The 15,357-nt window shown below is 40.1% G+C and overlaps 1 protein-coding gene across 1 annotated transcript in view; it reads right to left on the reverse strand.

Moving 5' to 3' along the window:
* LOC126484021 (ribosomal L1 domain-containing protein 1-like) overlaps positions 1-15,357 on the reverse strand; it is a 58,468-nt gene that overhangs the window by 36,987 nt on the left and 6,124 nt on the right. Inside the window, exon 3 of the mRNA XM_050107347.1 lies at positions 8,404-8,552. Within this exon, the coding sequence (XP_049963304.1) occupies positions 8,404-8,552 (149 nt within the window). The remainder of the gene's footprint in view (positions 1-8,403; positions 8,553-15,357) is intronic.

Consider the following 15,357-nt stretch of genomic DNA (forward strand, 5'->3'; position numbering starts at 1 on the left):
CTTCACTCTTGCGCCTCCTTCACCAAGGGCACTGGGGTGTCTCTCGCACAAAATTTCTGGGATGCCGTCATATGTACTGGCCTGGCATCGACTCTGAAATAGCACACATGGTCGCTGCCTGAGGCCCTTATGCGTCACAGGCCGCTGCCCCAAAGTCATCTTTGTCACCGTGGCCTTCACCTGAGACACCCTGAGAGCACATTCATGCTGACTTCGTGGGACCTTTTTCAGGTACTTGGCTCCTCGTAATTGACGCCTACTCTAACTTTCCTTTCATTGTCCGTTGCACAACGCCTACCACCGCGGCAACCACAAGTACTCTCGCCCGCATTTTTTCTTTGGAAGGCCTTCCCTCTACTCTTGTTACTGATAACGGTCCGCAATTTGCCTCTTCCAAATTTGCGGATTTTTGTGCTCCACGGCGTTATGCATGTCACGGCCCATCCATTCCATCCACAATCAAACAGTGAGGCTGAACGACTGGTCTGCACATTTAAGGCTCAAATGCGGAAACTCCTGACTTCTTCTGCTGCTGATGATCCGTTTCTCCAATTTCTGGCTTCTTACCGTTACACCCCCATGGGTGACCACAGCCCGGCTGAGCTCTTGCATGGCCGACAGCCCCGCACGCTACTTCATCTTCTGCAGCCTTCCACCTCACGGCTGCAGGTGCCTTCGCTTGGCCAGTTCACCGCCGACGACCTTGTCTGGGTACGGGGATATGGCAGGCGGCCTAAATGGAGTCCGGGCCGCATCTTACGATACCGTGGCCGATGCCTGTATGAAATCCAGACGGACACGGGTGTTGCAGTGCGTCATTCGGACCAGCTTCGGCCTCATGTGCTGGCAAAGCCTGTTCCGATTGCCGCTACACCACCTCTGGCTCTACCTGACGCTCGGGATCTTGGCATCTCTCATTACTAACAACGCAGCCATCTCACCGTCATCTCGGTGCCAGTACAAGAACGGACACCACCAGGAGACGTGCCCATGCAGGAACCGGATGACCATCATCTGTTGGAGCCAATCTACTCGCCTCCTTCTCCTACGGACGCTGACACATCGCCCGTGTCTCCTGTTATATCAACTGGACTTGCCGCAACGGGCAGATTGGTGCACGAGGCCCCAGCAGATTCGACCCCTACGTCTCCTGTCACCTCGACCCGTTATCATCAGGGACACTTCCGTCCGTACCCGGAAGCCTCCTCCTCGAGATTTTACAGCCAGTCAAACAACGCCTATGGACGTTAGCAATCTACAGGCCACCTCCATCAAGAGCAGTGCAAAAATTTCAAAGGGGGAAAAGTGTTGTGACTCGCCAATCATTCAAAGTGCCACCGCACAATTATGCGCATCCTCTACATGTGACACTGTTTGCCACACATGCAGCAGCCGTGCCACCTAAGCGGCCAGCCAGCCAGTGGCTGCTTGACTTGGACTCAGTGCTCATTCGAATGTGACCGTGTTCACATGTCTTGCTTGTCAACTTTCTCAAAAACCAAGGCCCGTCGCTAAAAAACCAGGTAGCCAGGTAATCAGGGTAAGTGCCTCTACAACATATTTGAAGTGCATCAAAATCCGTGATTTACAGTATAGAGGGTCCCCTTGTGAGTAATGGTATCTAACCTTTTTGAGAAGAGACAGCTCTCGAACAAAGATTGTCAGAGCAGTCAGTGGTAGTTTGAACATGGTGCCCGTGCATGGTGATTGCATGGTGAAAATTGAGCATTTGTAAAATCAACCTCGGATGACTGCTGAACTTTTTAAAAAAGTGCAGGTAAACTGTGTGTTATGGAAGAAGAGGTTTGCTCTAACTTAATATATTGTGGGGTAAAAAGCCAGCTGCATTGTGGATCATGAGGCTCTGCAAGCTGCAAGAGATATATTGCTGGCTATAAGTACAACTGAAGATCCTGTAGCATTCACAGCAACAAATAGTAAGCTGCCACTTTACATTTCAGTAGCATTTGTTGAACAGACTTGGACATAGCTTGTCATCATGTGAAATGCAACAGTTTTATTTGGTCTGTGCTACAATGTAAAGTGGACTTCAAGTTCGGGAGTCGTATTAGGGAAACGTGTAAAAGCCATGACATGACTGAAACTGCAAGTCAATTAATAATTTGATTTTTATTTATAAAGCTAAAGTTTATCTCGTGTGTTTATTTATGTATTTAAAAATCAACATTCTTATAGTTTCAATGTTATAAACCAAAGATTTTTACAGTGATAAAAGCTGGTATTTGTTTGAATACAAAGTCATTCACTGACTTACACTGAGATTTCATATATAAATTATGAACCAGCCAAATTTTGTAATGGATGCCGTGTGTCGCTGTTACTGTTGAGAAGAAGACATCACAAGGCAAAGTGAAACTTCTGCTCCTTTTAGTCGGAAAACTGTGGTGGCTTGTGTATTTTGCAAGTCGAAACCAATGATGTGTGATGAAATATGAGCTTATGTTAATTAAAGTCAGGTATGGGTAGTAATTGAGGCCCACTGCATAATTTCTGATTACATATTGCTAAGTGATGTAAAATTTTTTATATCTAGTCAGAAATACTTTTAAAACATTAACAATGAATATTTTATCATCACAGTGCCTTCAATGTTTACCAGGTTATTCATTAAAAGTTTATTATGTTAATTTTGATGAAAATGCTGTGCTATTTAAAGTAAATACATATATGTGAATAAAGGCACGTTAATATTAGGCATGCCTCTGAATTTAAGAGCTCCAGGTTGAACTAACATCTTGTATGATCATCACCTCAAACACAGTTAACATTAAAACAACTAGGTTTTCTCCAATATCATTTGTTGTTAACATCTATTTACTATCATTTAAGCTAATTCAGGAGGTGTATTGCAAACTGTCACAGACAACAGAGCGTGATCAGTCATCACACAGCTGAGCATCCACTGCATGTGACTTTCTCCAGAAATTTGTATGTCCATTTGTCATACATGGTTAACAAAGCAATTATTACATCCAATCAGGAGAAAATAAACTGAACCAAACTGGGACATCGAAAACCGTGTGGTATAGAATAGTTGATGATCAAGAAGTGTATCAAACAGAATTATTCTGTCCACACCTACCTGGATGGATTGCACAATCATTGATTATGCAAAACCCAACTTCTGTGTTTTTCACATGACATTTTGGAAGCCAAACTTGAAGGTAAATAGGTAGAAGCAGAGTATCTAGATATCTGAAAATCACTTGACTCTTATAACACCAACTATTATCAACAAAAATAATATTATATGGGGGTATCCAACGAAATTTGTGAACTGAATCAGGATTCCTTGGTACGGAGGGTGCATAATGTTTTCTTGAATGGCATGTCATCATGAGAAGTTGTAATAACTTCAGGTAAGCCCCAGAGAGATGTACTGGGACTCACGCCTTTCTAGTTGCATATTAATATCCTGGCAAACAACATATCTCACACTTTTTGCAGATGTCAGCACTGAAAAATCTCCCATGAGGGAGATTGTCATGGAAGGCTTTCACAGTGAAGTTGGCATCTCTGCCAGTTCAGGCTTGTCAGCACTGAAAAACCTCCCATGAGGGAGTGTGCCATGGAAGTGCTGAAAAATCCGAATTGGGAGAGACGCCAACTTCACCGCAGAAGCCAATTCACAAAGTTTCAGGAACCAGTAATAAGCGAGGAGTCTGGGACTGCAGTATGGCTCCCTACATACATTTCCTGCATGGACCCTGAAGAGACGATCATACTAATTATTCTTACTGAGTTCCATTGATGCGTAGAATGGGAAGAAACACTAACATGAAGTACGATGGGAAGTACCTTTTGCCAGGCATTTCACAGTGGTTTGCAGAGTGCAGATTCTGATACAGAGTATTTTCAAAGGACAGCTTTCAGTCATAGATCCCTAAATGTGAACTAGTGTGTCAATTTCTTATCACTGTTCCTCTCATCCCTCCCAAGGAGTTGCCAGTTGAATGTAGCACTTTCCACAGGGGAAAAGAGGTTTGCATGTTCACATGACACTAAGTGCTATGCCAACGGTAGCAAAGTGCTATGTCAAGGGTAGCATAGATTCCGGCAGTGCGTAAAACGCTGGACAGGTCTTAGTCCAGGAATCAGACAAAGTGTGTCTTACGGTATCTTATCTTCCCATTTCCTATCCTTCATCTTTTCAAATTTTTAAGCAAAGGGGAAATGAATCTTGACAGCTGTAGAGAAGGCAATTCATCTAGGGAAAGTTATCACAAAATCAAAAAATCTGTCCTCCAGATTGGGTGTTGGCAATACCTTCCCACAACGGAAAACTTGGCAACAGTAAACAGGCCGCAAGGAAACCTCCAGTTTCATAATACAAAATAGAAAAAAAAAGCTGAGAACAAGGTATGCTAGTTGGAACATGGAATATTCATAGTTTATGGAAAACAGGTGCCTCAGTCAGTTTAGACAACAAGATCGAAACAGACAGGGTGGATTCAGCTGCTTTACAGGAAGTTAGCTGAGAGGTTACTGGTACCCTTGACGCCAAAAATTATAAAATCTTTCATGAAAGCTGTGATTGAGGACACAAATTAGGTATGGGATTTTGTGTGAACAAAGCTCTAGCTGCTGATGTATCTGGATTTTCATCAGTAACCCCCAGAAAAGCAGTAATAAAGATAGACTTGAAGAGAGAAAAGTTATCATTTGTGAATTGCCATGTGCCCACAGAAGTAAATACATCCCACGTGAACAACAAATTCTATGCGGAACTAGGGGTAGCTGTGGGGCGCATTCCAAACAGCAGTTGTAAAGTTCTACTCGGCAATATGAGTGCTAAATTGGGAAGAGAAAACATAGTCCACTCGAAAACTGGAAGACGCCGTTTACATGTATTCAGCAATTACAATGACATCATATTCATCGTCTTTGCAATATTGAAAGGGATCTTCATCAGCAGTGCAAAGAAACTTGTGTATCACTGGATGGAAAAGCAGTGAATCGTTTTGCAACTGATATCAAAGCAAAGAACTGGGTAACACATGTAAAGACAGAATGTGGGGCGGAGTGGAGGTGGGACCACTTTCTAGTAAAAAACTGTCTACGAGGGCAACTAAAAGCCAAAGTCAGAAATAATATTAAGAAAATAGTGTTTTACCACAGTGATATACTGAAATACACCACAAAGAAAGACCAATTTCAATTCCTGCTCAGCAACTGCTTAGAAATTCTGCAGGAAAAGGATCCACAAAAGTCTTCAAAATATGATAAGTCAAGGATGCTGTAAATGAGTTGGCTAATGCAGTCATCAATAAGCATATCAGAGACAAGAAAATTTGGTTTGGGGATGAATGCATTAAGGCATTAGTCAAAAGAAGCCAAGGAGAGCTGGCTATGAGATACAGATTTTGCACAAGCCAAGATGCAGTTTGAAGAAATGTAGAATACTAACCAAGTAACCCTGAGGAGAGCAACAAGAATTATGCCACAGGAAACATAGAGAGAGGTCAACAAGATGTCTTGGGGAAAGAAATTCAAAAGCTGTACCATAATAAAGTTACCTTCATTAAGAAGTGGTATTAGAGCCGCCAAAAGTTCTTCAACGACAATAATAAAATCATACTGACCAATGAATTCAACACTGCTGAGAGCTGGAAACAATACTTCAGAGAGTAATGAATCTAAAGATCTGTTCAAATTCCAACCTCCTAACACTGTAGATTTAGATTATCCATCACCTACACTTGTAGAAATAACAAATCAGATACTAAGCCACAGAAGAACAAAAGTCCAGGAGAAAATGGAACCTAGGTAGAAGCCATTCAGGACGGGAGAGCTAAGCAAGGTGGTCTGGATTGTCAAAGAAATGCCAGAAGACTGGAAGACAACAGTTATCTGCCCTACGTACAAGACAGGTGACAAAATGGACTGTATCAACAATCGACTGGTGAAAATCAGATTAGTTTCATAACAGGTTGTTCCAGTGTGGACAACATCTACTCATGGGGGAGAATAGTTAACCACCTATGTAACAGGAAAGCCCCTGAGAAATGTGGGAATACGACAAACACCCTCACATGCTCTTCATACATTTTAAGAAGGCATATGAGTGTATTCACTGTGATGACTTGCCTAACCAAGTCTGAAAGAACCAAGAAACTCATGGGCATAGTTAGAGTCTGTCTCACTGATTCAAAAGGCAAAGCGAAGGTTCGGAAGTGGGGTCATGGAGATCTTATATATAATCACAGCACTGAGACGAGGTGGTGGTAAGTCACCGATATTGTACAACCTGGCTCTCTGAAAGATAACTGAGGGAGCTTTCCACAATGATCTTAAAGGGATCAAGACCAAAGATAGAAAATCACATACCTTACATTTGTTGACGATGCCATCCTGTTTTCCAGATCTAAGGAAGAACTGAAGCATATGAACAACATTCTGGCAAGAGAATGTGAGACTGATCTCCTTGGGCACAAATCGAAGACCAAGAATCTGGTGATGAACAGCGCTCTTGCCTATTCAAGAGACTCACCTTAGTCATTAATAATCAGAACCCTGTCCTACAAAGATTTCATAATTTTAAATATCTTTAGGTGATCTTTACAGAAGAACCATTGTATGCACCATAGATCAAAAGTAAGGATCCAAGATGCATAACGACCATACTTTTAATCTCAGTTTGCTTTAAATTGTGTAGTCGCTCGAGGAATTTCAAAAGCCAACTGTACGAAACACTGGTCCAATCCGTAGGGCTTGTTTGGTTGCAAAGATTGGATCGTCCAGAAAAAAAAAAGACTTAAATAATTTTCTAACTTTAGAGCAGAAAGTCTTAAGGAGGTTCTCGGGTCTGGTGCAAGATGAGATCACTGGTGAACTGAGACCTGATGAGAACCTGGTGGCTTGTACAGCCTTTGAAATTGATAGGTTTTACTGCCTCTGAGAAGCCACTACATAGACCAAAGGAAAGGAGGAGATATGTACACAGACAAGTTATTCACCTGGCATGGTATAACTACATTTTTATGAGGGAAAAGTTAATCATGTTTACAAACACAAAGGACTTAGCACATGAAACAATACACCAGATTAGAGCACCCTTAAAAACATGTAACCTCAAATGGTAAAATTTTGAACATATGTGAAGGAAAGTGAGATAAACTTACATGTACTTGTCACACGATTATCTTGGAAAACACTGTTTTGCCTACGAAAGGAGAAGGTCTTAGACATGTTACTAAATGCACCAAAATATGACGTATAAAGGAATGTAAATTCAACAAAGGTCCAAGGTGGATGCATAAGCCCTCATCCACGTATCAGAAGTACAGAAGGTAGCCCATGTCATGACATCCCACTAGTTGTCACCACCCTGGGGCCCAACATTTACATGTGGCTACAGCTGAACACAGCTAGAGTCTGTCACAGTAGCTGACTTGGCTACCAATACAGGAGACATTGCTATTGAGTTTGAGTTCTTTACAGAGCTTGATAGCCAAGTCACTAGGAAAATTTGCCCAGAGCTACTTACATAAATGTTTCTTAGAAGCTTTCTCGTAGAAAAATTATATTAAATACTTGTGGCAGCGACTCACTCGCATTGATTAATACATAAGAACTCTATCTTTCATGGCCAAAGTGGCAGGAGACACTTTTTAATAATCTTTGTGCCAGTAACTGATAGGCCACAGCCCACTGTGATAGTCTCTGATACAGTACCATCCTCAAAAGGTCACATTGGAGTTTGTAGTAATTTTCCTTTTAGAAAAGAATATTAATGTCAAATAATGGAGTGTTTAAGTGGAATACTATCTCCTGTAACATTTGCCTCTAACTTCTTTGGCTAGCAATATGTATGATGAGATACAACCATTGTTGTCACCTTTGCTATTCCTTGGTAAGTCTAGGAAAGTTAGCTACAAGTAGCTCTGACACATGATAGAGATTACAAGGCATCTCTTCCAGCTTTTCAGTCACACATCAGTCTTACAGGTACCCATGGCTAATAAGAGGTCTGTGAATGGCTGAGTAATCACATGCTGACAAGACCACTGCATACAAAGCACGAGCTTTTCATCAAAAGAAATATCACAACAATTGCATTCACCATTTTGGGAAATCCAGGTAGGAATTTGAACCTATATCCTCCTAAATGGGAGTCAAGTGTTGCAATCACTGCACCACCTGGTTTAGTTATGTTGTGACAGTGACAAACAGTCTAGAGAGAGAGAGAGAGAGAGAGAGAGAGAGAGATGATGATGATAAGAAGAAGAAGTAGTTGTACATTACAATACATTATTATCAATTGTGTTGTGTCAGATGACACAAATCACAATACCAGTTCTAAAGTTGCTTCATCAATACCAAGAACATTATAGTTTCTGGTAAGTACATGTACATACAACTACAAAGTAATCAAGAACTCACAATCTGATTCTTCTAGTGGGTGTTCTCGGAATGCGGATAGAGTTGATCTGCATATGCACAGATTCAGCCTCACTTTCAAACAGATTTCGACCTCTTTTCACAGCTGTCACCTTAACAAGTTTCAACAATGCCCTAGCAGCCTTCTCTACCTGCAAAATAAAAGCAGTGTAAAGAGTCCACACAGTTAATACAACTAAAAATACACACTTCAGTCTTACACACAACCAACAATCTAGCTGCAGCATTAAGATATTCAATTATGCTCCTTTGACTGTCACATCAACACCTGAATTGAAGTTAAGAAAGCACAAATTTCTTACAATCATGCAGGATAAGCTAAGGAGAAATTCAGCGAAGGAACATCAGTTCGGTGAGAAGAAAATTTTAAGGATGGCCAATAATACTGCAATTCTCTTAAAATAGGCAAATGAGTTGAAAGACTAGTTGAAAAGAATGGACACTGGCTTGAAAAGCAGTTTCGAGGTGAATGTAAATAAGGGGGAAACAAGGTAAAATAAGGATAATAGAATCTAGTCAAATTATGTCCAGTATTACTGAGATAATGAAATAATGAAATGAGCCACAAACCAGTAGAGGAGTTTTGCCAAAAGGGAAGCAAAGTAACTGACGATGGCTGAAGTAAGGAGAAAATAAAATATAGAGTGGCAACAGCAAGAAAAGTTTTCCTGAAACAGAGAAGTTAGTTAACATGTAATGTAAATTTAAGTGTTAGGAGGAATTTTCTAAAACTGTGTGTCTGGAGTGTAGCACTACATTGAAGTGTAACATGAACAATACACAGTACACATGAGAACAGAAGATTTTGAAATGTTGTGCAACAGACAAATGCTGAGAATTAAACACGCAGATCAGTTAGGTAACAGAAGTGCTGAATCAAAATGGAGAGAGAACCACTATATGACACTAAATATATAAAACAAGAAAAGGTTGATGTGGCACATCCTGAAGCATCAACGAATTGCCACTTGGGTAATAGAGGTGTTAATAATGGCAGGAGAAAGGTGGGATAGGAAGAGAGAAGGGTCAAGAGAAGACAAAAATGGAGAGAAGAAAAAAATAGTGGACAGAAAGAACAAGACACACATACGCACACAAGCCCCTTTCAGTCTACATTACAACCTTCATATCAAAGCAAACAATGCACAAAAATAGCAAACAAAAAGCCAAACAAGGTAGAATAATTATAATTTCAGAATTAAAAGTGTGTTTAAGGTTTTTTTTTCTACATGCACAAGGGCAATTTTACTTGGGATAAGTAGAAGGGACATTACCATATACTTTTTTTTAAACATATTCTTTTTTCATTACATTTCTACATTCCCAATGACCACTTCACTATGGAGATGAGGAACAAAAAGTACATCTAATCTAATCTGTTCTCATCTCTCATTGGTTATATAAACATAACTTCCTATGTATTGCCAACATACAAAAATAGCAGCAAGATGTCCTGGCAAATACATGCCATATTATGAAGATAAATATTTCAGTTTCATTTAGTTTCATAAACAGTGTTCTGTGTTGACAACAGGGTTTAATAGAGGAGATTGTTTGATTTAATATACTCAGGCAGTTACAATGGTCAACTGTATTCATTTGCATTAACACATCTTCACATCTGTCCATCAAGCCGGGTATAGTGTTTATGAACAATTTACTTTCAGAAGAACTTCTGTGAAGTTTGGAAAGTAGGAGACGAGGTACTGGCAGGATTGAAGCTGTGAAGACGGGGTGTGAGTCGTGACTGGGTAGCTCAGATGGTAGAGCACTTGCCCACAAAAGGCAAAGGCCCCGAGTTCCAAGTTTCGGTCCGGCACACAGTTTTAATCTGCCGGAAAGTTTCAATTTACTTCCATTTTGCTCTATCTTGATCGACTTCTACTCTTCATATTGTTTCCCAGTTTTCTCCTCTAGTCTTCAGATCTTTCTTAACCTGAGCCAACCATCTTTTTCTGGGTTGTCCTATTGGTCTATTCCCCTGCACATTTCTATCCATGTATTGTTGCAGGTGCTTATCCACCATCCTCATCACACATCCATCCACTTGAGCTGTGTAGTACATGACAAATCCACATCATTTATCCTCTGATGTCTTCATTCCTAATTTTTTCTCTTTTAATTTTCTGCAAGGCTGATCGCACAAACTTTATTTCACATGGTTATGACTTGCTCAAATTTTCCTTGTTAATTACACAGCACTCCTAGCTGTTATGTCATAATCGCCAGGAGATACATCTTTATAATCACATCCATAAGTACAATAAAAAATACTAGGGAAAGTAGACTATCCTGTTGCATTCCTCTCTCTGCCTTGAACCAGTCCAAACTGCCATTCCCCTCTTGCACACAACTTTTGCAGTCTTTATAAGGTGTCTGTGCCTTTTTTATTAGTGAGCTGGGAACTATTAATTTTTCTAAACACTCCCAGACCTTACCCTTGGCACACCATCATACGCTTTTCCCAAATCAAGGAACATGATTATGAGATCTTTACCTTTTCCTCAGTACTTGTCCACCGAGACAACTGACACTCTTCCACTAATACAGATGAAGGAAAAGTATTGGGAAAAGTGTAGTACAGATCTTGTATTGTGTTCCTGGATTTGGAAAAAGCATATGACAGTGTAAGATCTGGGAGTGTTCAGAAACACTAATGGTTTCAAACTCTGTAATAAAGAAGGTGCACATACTCTATGAAGGTTGTGAAAGTTGTATACAAGTGGGTAAGGCTTTAGTCTCTGCTAATGATTCATTTGCATAACAGCATCAAACATAATTATTTCCTCATGGCATTCCTATTACAACATGATAGCCTACACTCATCTGGTAGAAAGATAACAGAAAATAATTTTGCAATAACACAGAGTGGCAATATGTTTTGAATGCTTGTTATTCATATATGGAAAAAAGGGAACAACCAAAATTTGTGATAGCATGCATCTGCTCTGACTCATGACAACTGTGTTGTGTTGTGTGATGTCATGGTGGCACAGATAATTTAAAATGGATTGTGTTTACAGAAGGCATCTTGGAATATGTGCTGGCACTTTCTACTGTGGGAAGCTGCTGATGTTTATAAGTGCTGATAGCAACTTACTATACTTCTAAGCGCTGTTTGTGAATAATGCTGGAAAAGTTAGTGGTAGTTTGAGAGTTTTTTGACATTGGCAGTTATGGGTAATAGATTCATTTTCAGGTTTCGATATTTTGTACAGTGTGTTGTTTATGATTGGACATTTTATTTTAGATATTAATATTTGTTAGTTATGAATATAACAATGAAGGCCTCGAGTAGGTCTCTGCATGTTGTAATGGGGTACGATATGTTCTACATCTATAAAACACATATGTACTGTACCACTACTAGTCATTTCCTTTCCTGTTCCATTCACAAATAGTGTGTGGAAAAATCGATGTCTCTATGCCTCCGAAAGAGCCCTAATTTCTCTTATCTTCATGGTCTTTACATTAAATGTACATAGGCAACAGTAGAATTGTTCTGCAGTCAGCTTCAAATGCCAGTGCTCTAAATTTTCTCAATAGTGTTTTGGGAAAAGAATATCGTCTTCCCTACAGGGATTCCCACTTGAGTTTATGAAGCATCTCTGTAATATTCACATGTTGATCGACCCTACAATTTCAATAACGTGCCTTGAAATTGCTTTGATATCTTCCTTCAATTTGACCTGTTGGGGATCAAAAACACTTGATCAGTATTCAAGAATCAATGGCATTGGTGTCCTTTATGTGGTCTCCTTTACAGATGAATCACATGTTCCTAAAATTCTCCCAATAAACCAAAGTCGACCTCTTCTCTTCCCTACTAACATATACTTAAATGCTCATTCCAGTTCATATCACTTTGCAGTGTTACATGTATATATTTAATCAAAGTGACTGTGTCAAGCAGTACATTACTAATGCTGTATTTGAACATTAATGGATTGTTTTTCCTACTCATCTGCACTGAACTACATTTTTATACATATAGAGTAAGTGGTCATTCATTACACCAAATAGAAATTCTGCGTCATTCTGTGTCGTCCTACAGTCACTCTAAAATGACATCTTCACGTACCCACATCATCATTAGCAAACAACCACAGATTGCTGTTCAGCCTGTACATCAGATCATTTATGCATACAGAGAATAAAAATAGTCCTACCACACTTCCCAGGGGCACTCTTGAAGGCACCCCTATTTCTGATGAACACTTGCCGTCAAGGATAACATTTGGACTCTACTTAAGAGGTCTTCGAGCCACTCACATACCTGGGAATCTGTTCCGAATGCTTGTAACTTCATTAACTGCCTGCAGTGGGCACTCTGTAATACACTTTCCAGAAATCTAGGAATATGGAATCCACCTGTTGCCTTTCATCCATGGTTCACAGACTATCACATGAGAAAAGGGCAAGCTGAGGTTCACACAAGTGGTGCTTTCTAAATCCATGCTGATTTGTGGACAGAAGCTCTTCCTTCTCATGGAAATTTATTGTTTTTGAACTGAGAATATATTCAAGAATGCTGCAGATAACAAACGTTAAGGACAGTCTGTAACTTTGTGGATCCATTCTTTTACCCTTCTTGTATAAAGCAAACAGCTGTGGCTTTTGCCAGTTGCTTGGGACTCTGCACTGGGCAAGAGATGCGCAAGAAGTGCCATCTAAGGACAGGGTCAATACCGTAGAAAACCAAGCTGGGATTCCACCTGGGCCTGGCACTTTGTTTGTTTTCAATTCTTTCAGATGCTTCTCTGTGCTTGGGGTGTGTATTAGTATCTCCTCTATATGAGAGTCTGTATGACAGTCAAACAATGGTGTGTTTTTACAATCCTCTTGCATAAATGATTTCTTAAACACTAGATTTAAAACTCTGGCTTTCCTTTCATGTCTTTTATTGTACACCCAACTGGTCAACAAGTAAATGGACAGACCATGATTAAATCCGTACTGTAATTCAGCTTCATTGCTTAGTATGTGATATGTTACATCTGTGGAGAAGGTACGAGAGTGACCAAGGTCGCTGCATCCCAGACTAGGAAACACTATATCTGGTGTTGTCGGCAGGACAACATATGGCTCTTTATCTGGAGGATAGAGGTCTGGGCTGGCCATTTGAGAGATTGTGTGTTGACACATTGTTTTTGCTATAGTTAGATCGTTAGATTTATATGTTGATTGACTTTGGTTAGTAAGTAAGTTTTTATGGTTTTATTTGTTTTTAATTGTAGTATGTACAGTATGTGTATTCATGTGCAGAGCTGTGAGTTTATTGTTTATCAAAACTGATGTTTAAGCAATGTTTTATGAATTTTTGGACTGTGTTGTTAGTTTTTGGTAATTATGTTGGATTGTGATTGGTAGGGATTGCATTGTGGACTACGTTTTACCTACATTAGTGAGGTTATGTTTTTGAAGTCAGCTGCATAGCTCAAGTAAAATTTTTGGTACTAGGTTTTGGAGCTATGTGTGAGTTTATGGTATTTTAAACCTCATTTGAGCTGCATAGGTCAAGTGACCCTAATCTGGCGTGATGTCTATTTTCAGCACATCTACCTGTAACAGTGTGACACTTCTGATCAATGTATGATTGCCCACACTGGCACAGGATTCCATCTATCCCTGGTCTCCTTAGACCTAGGTTGACTTTAACAGATCCCAGCATTGTTTGTACTTGTGCTGGAGGGTGGAATCTACATTTGATGTTTCCTAAGATGTGTAAGGAAGAGGTTCCACTTTGCCCCATTGTAAGTAATATAGGAGCTACAACATATTACCTAGCAAAACATCTAGCTTCTCTTCTGAGCCCTTTGGTAGCAAAATGTAGACAGCATGTTTGAAACTCAGAAGATTTTATACAGCAAGTGAAGACTATGCATCTCGAACCAGCAAACATATTAGTGAGTTTCGATGTGGTCTCTTTGTTCACACAAGTACCTCTGATGGATTCACTACAACACACAGGAGCTGAGCTGGAGGAGAACCTCTTACAGCTACTCAGACATGTGTTTACTGTGACTTACTTTTTATTTAATGAACAATATTTTGAGAAACTGACAGTGTTGCTATGGGTAGTTCTTTGTTTCCCACAGTAGCTAACCTTTCTACGTAAGACTTCAAGGAAAAAAAGCACTTCAGTCAGCGGTATTGAAACATAAATGCTTCTGGAGATTTGCAGATGATACCTTTGTAGTATGGCCACATGGAGCAGCAGCACTTACTGCATTTCTGAAAGACCTTAGCTCCCTCCATCCAAGCATTTGCTTCACCATGGAGGTAGAGAAAAATGGAGCCCTCCCATTCTTAGATGTCTTGGTCCGCAGAAAAGAAAACGGTTCTTTGGGTCACAGAGTGTTCTCTAAAACCAAATCACTGACCTATACCTACAAGTTACAAGCTGCTATCATCTATCTCAACACAGTTACTATTGTGGACTTTTGTTCACAGGGTTAGAGTTATCTCACATAAAGGAAATCTATCAGCAGAGCTAGCCATCTTTATTTGTTTTCATCTGGATTGGCTGTTCCAATAAGCAGATCCGAAATGCATTTCAACCTGATCAAACAAAATGTATTTTCCACCCTCAGCGCAAGTGCAAATGATGCTGGGTTCTGTTAAAGCAACCTTGGTTTAAAGAGATCACAGTATATACCATCCTATGCCAGTGAGGGAAATTATACAATCGCCAGACATATCGCACTGTTGAAGATAGATGTTCTGCACACAGATGTCACACCAAATTGGGTTCATCCAGAAGTATATGATGTTGTGACTCTTCAAGATTTCCCAGCAGATGTGTTGTAAATAGTCTTCACGGGTTTGCCGCTGGATCACGTTGTGCAAATTCCACAATATTTCTTCAGAGCAACTGTCCGACATCTTCAGGTGGTTCAACCTTTCTCGTGGCTAGGTACAACTGATAGTATCTGC

Source organism: Schistocerca serialis, chromosome 6 (genome assembly GCF_023864345.2).
Source record: "Schistocerca serialis cubense isolate TAMUIC-IGC-003099 chromosome 6, iqSchSeri2.2, whole genome shotgun sequence".
NCBI lineage: Eukaryota > Metazoa > Arthropoda > Insecta > Orthoptera > Acrididae > Schistocerca > Schistocerca serialis.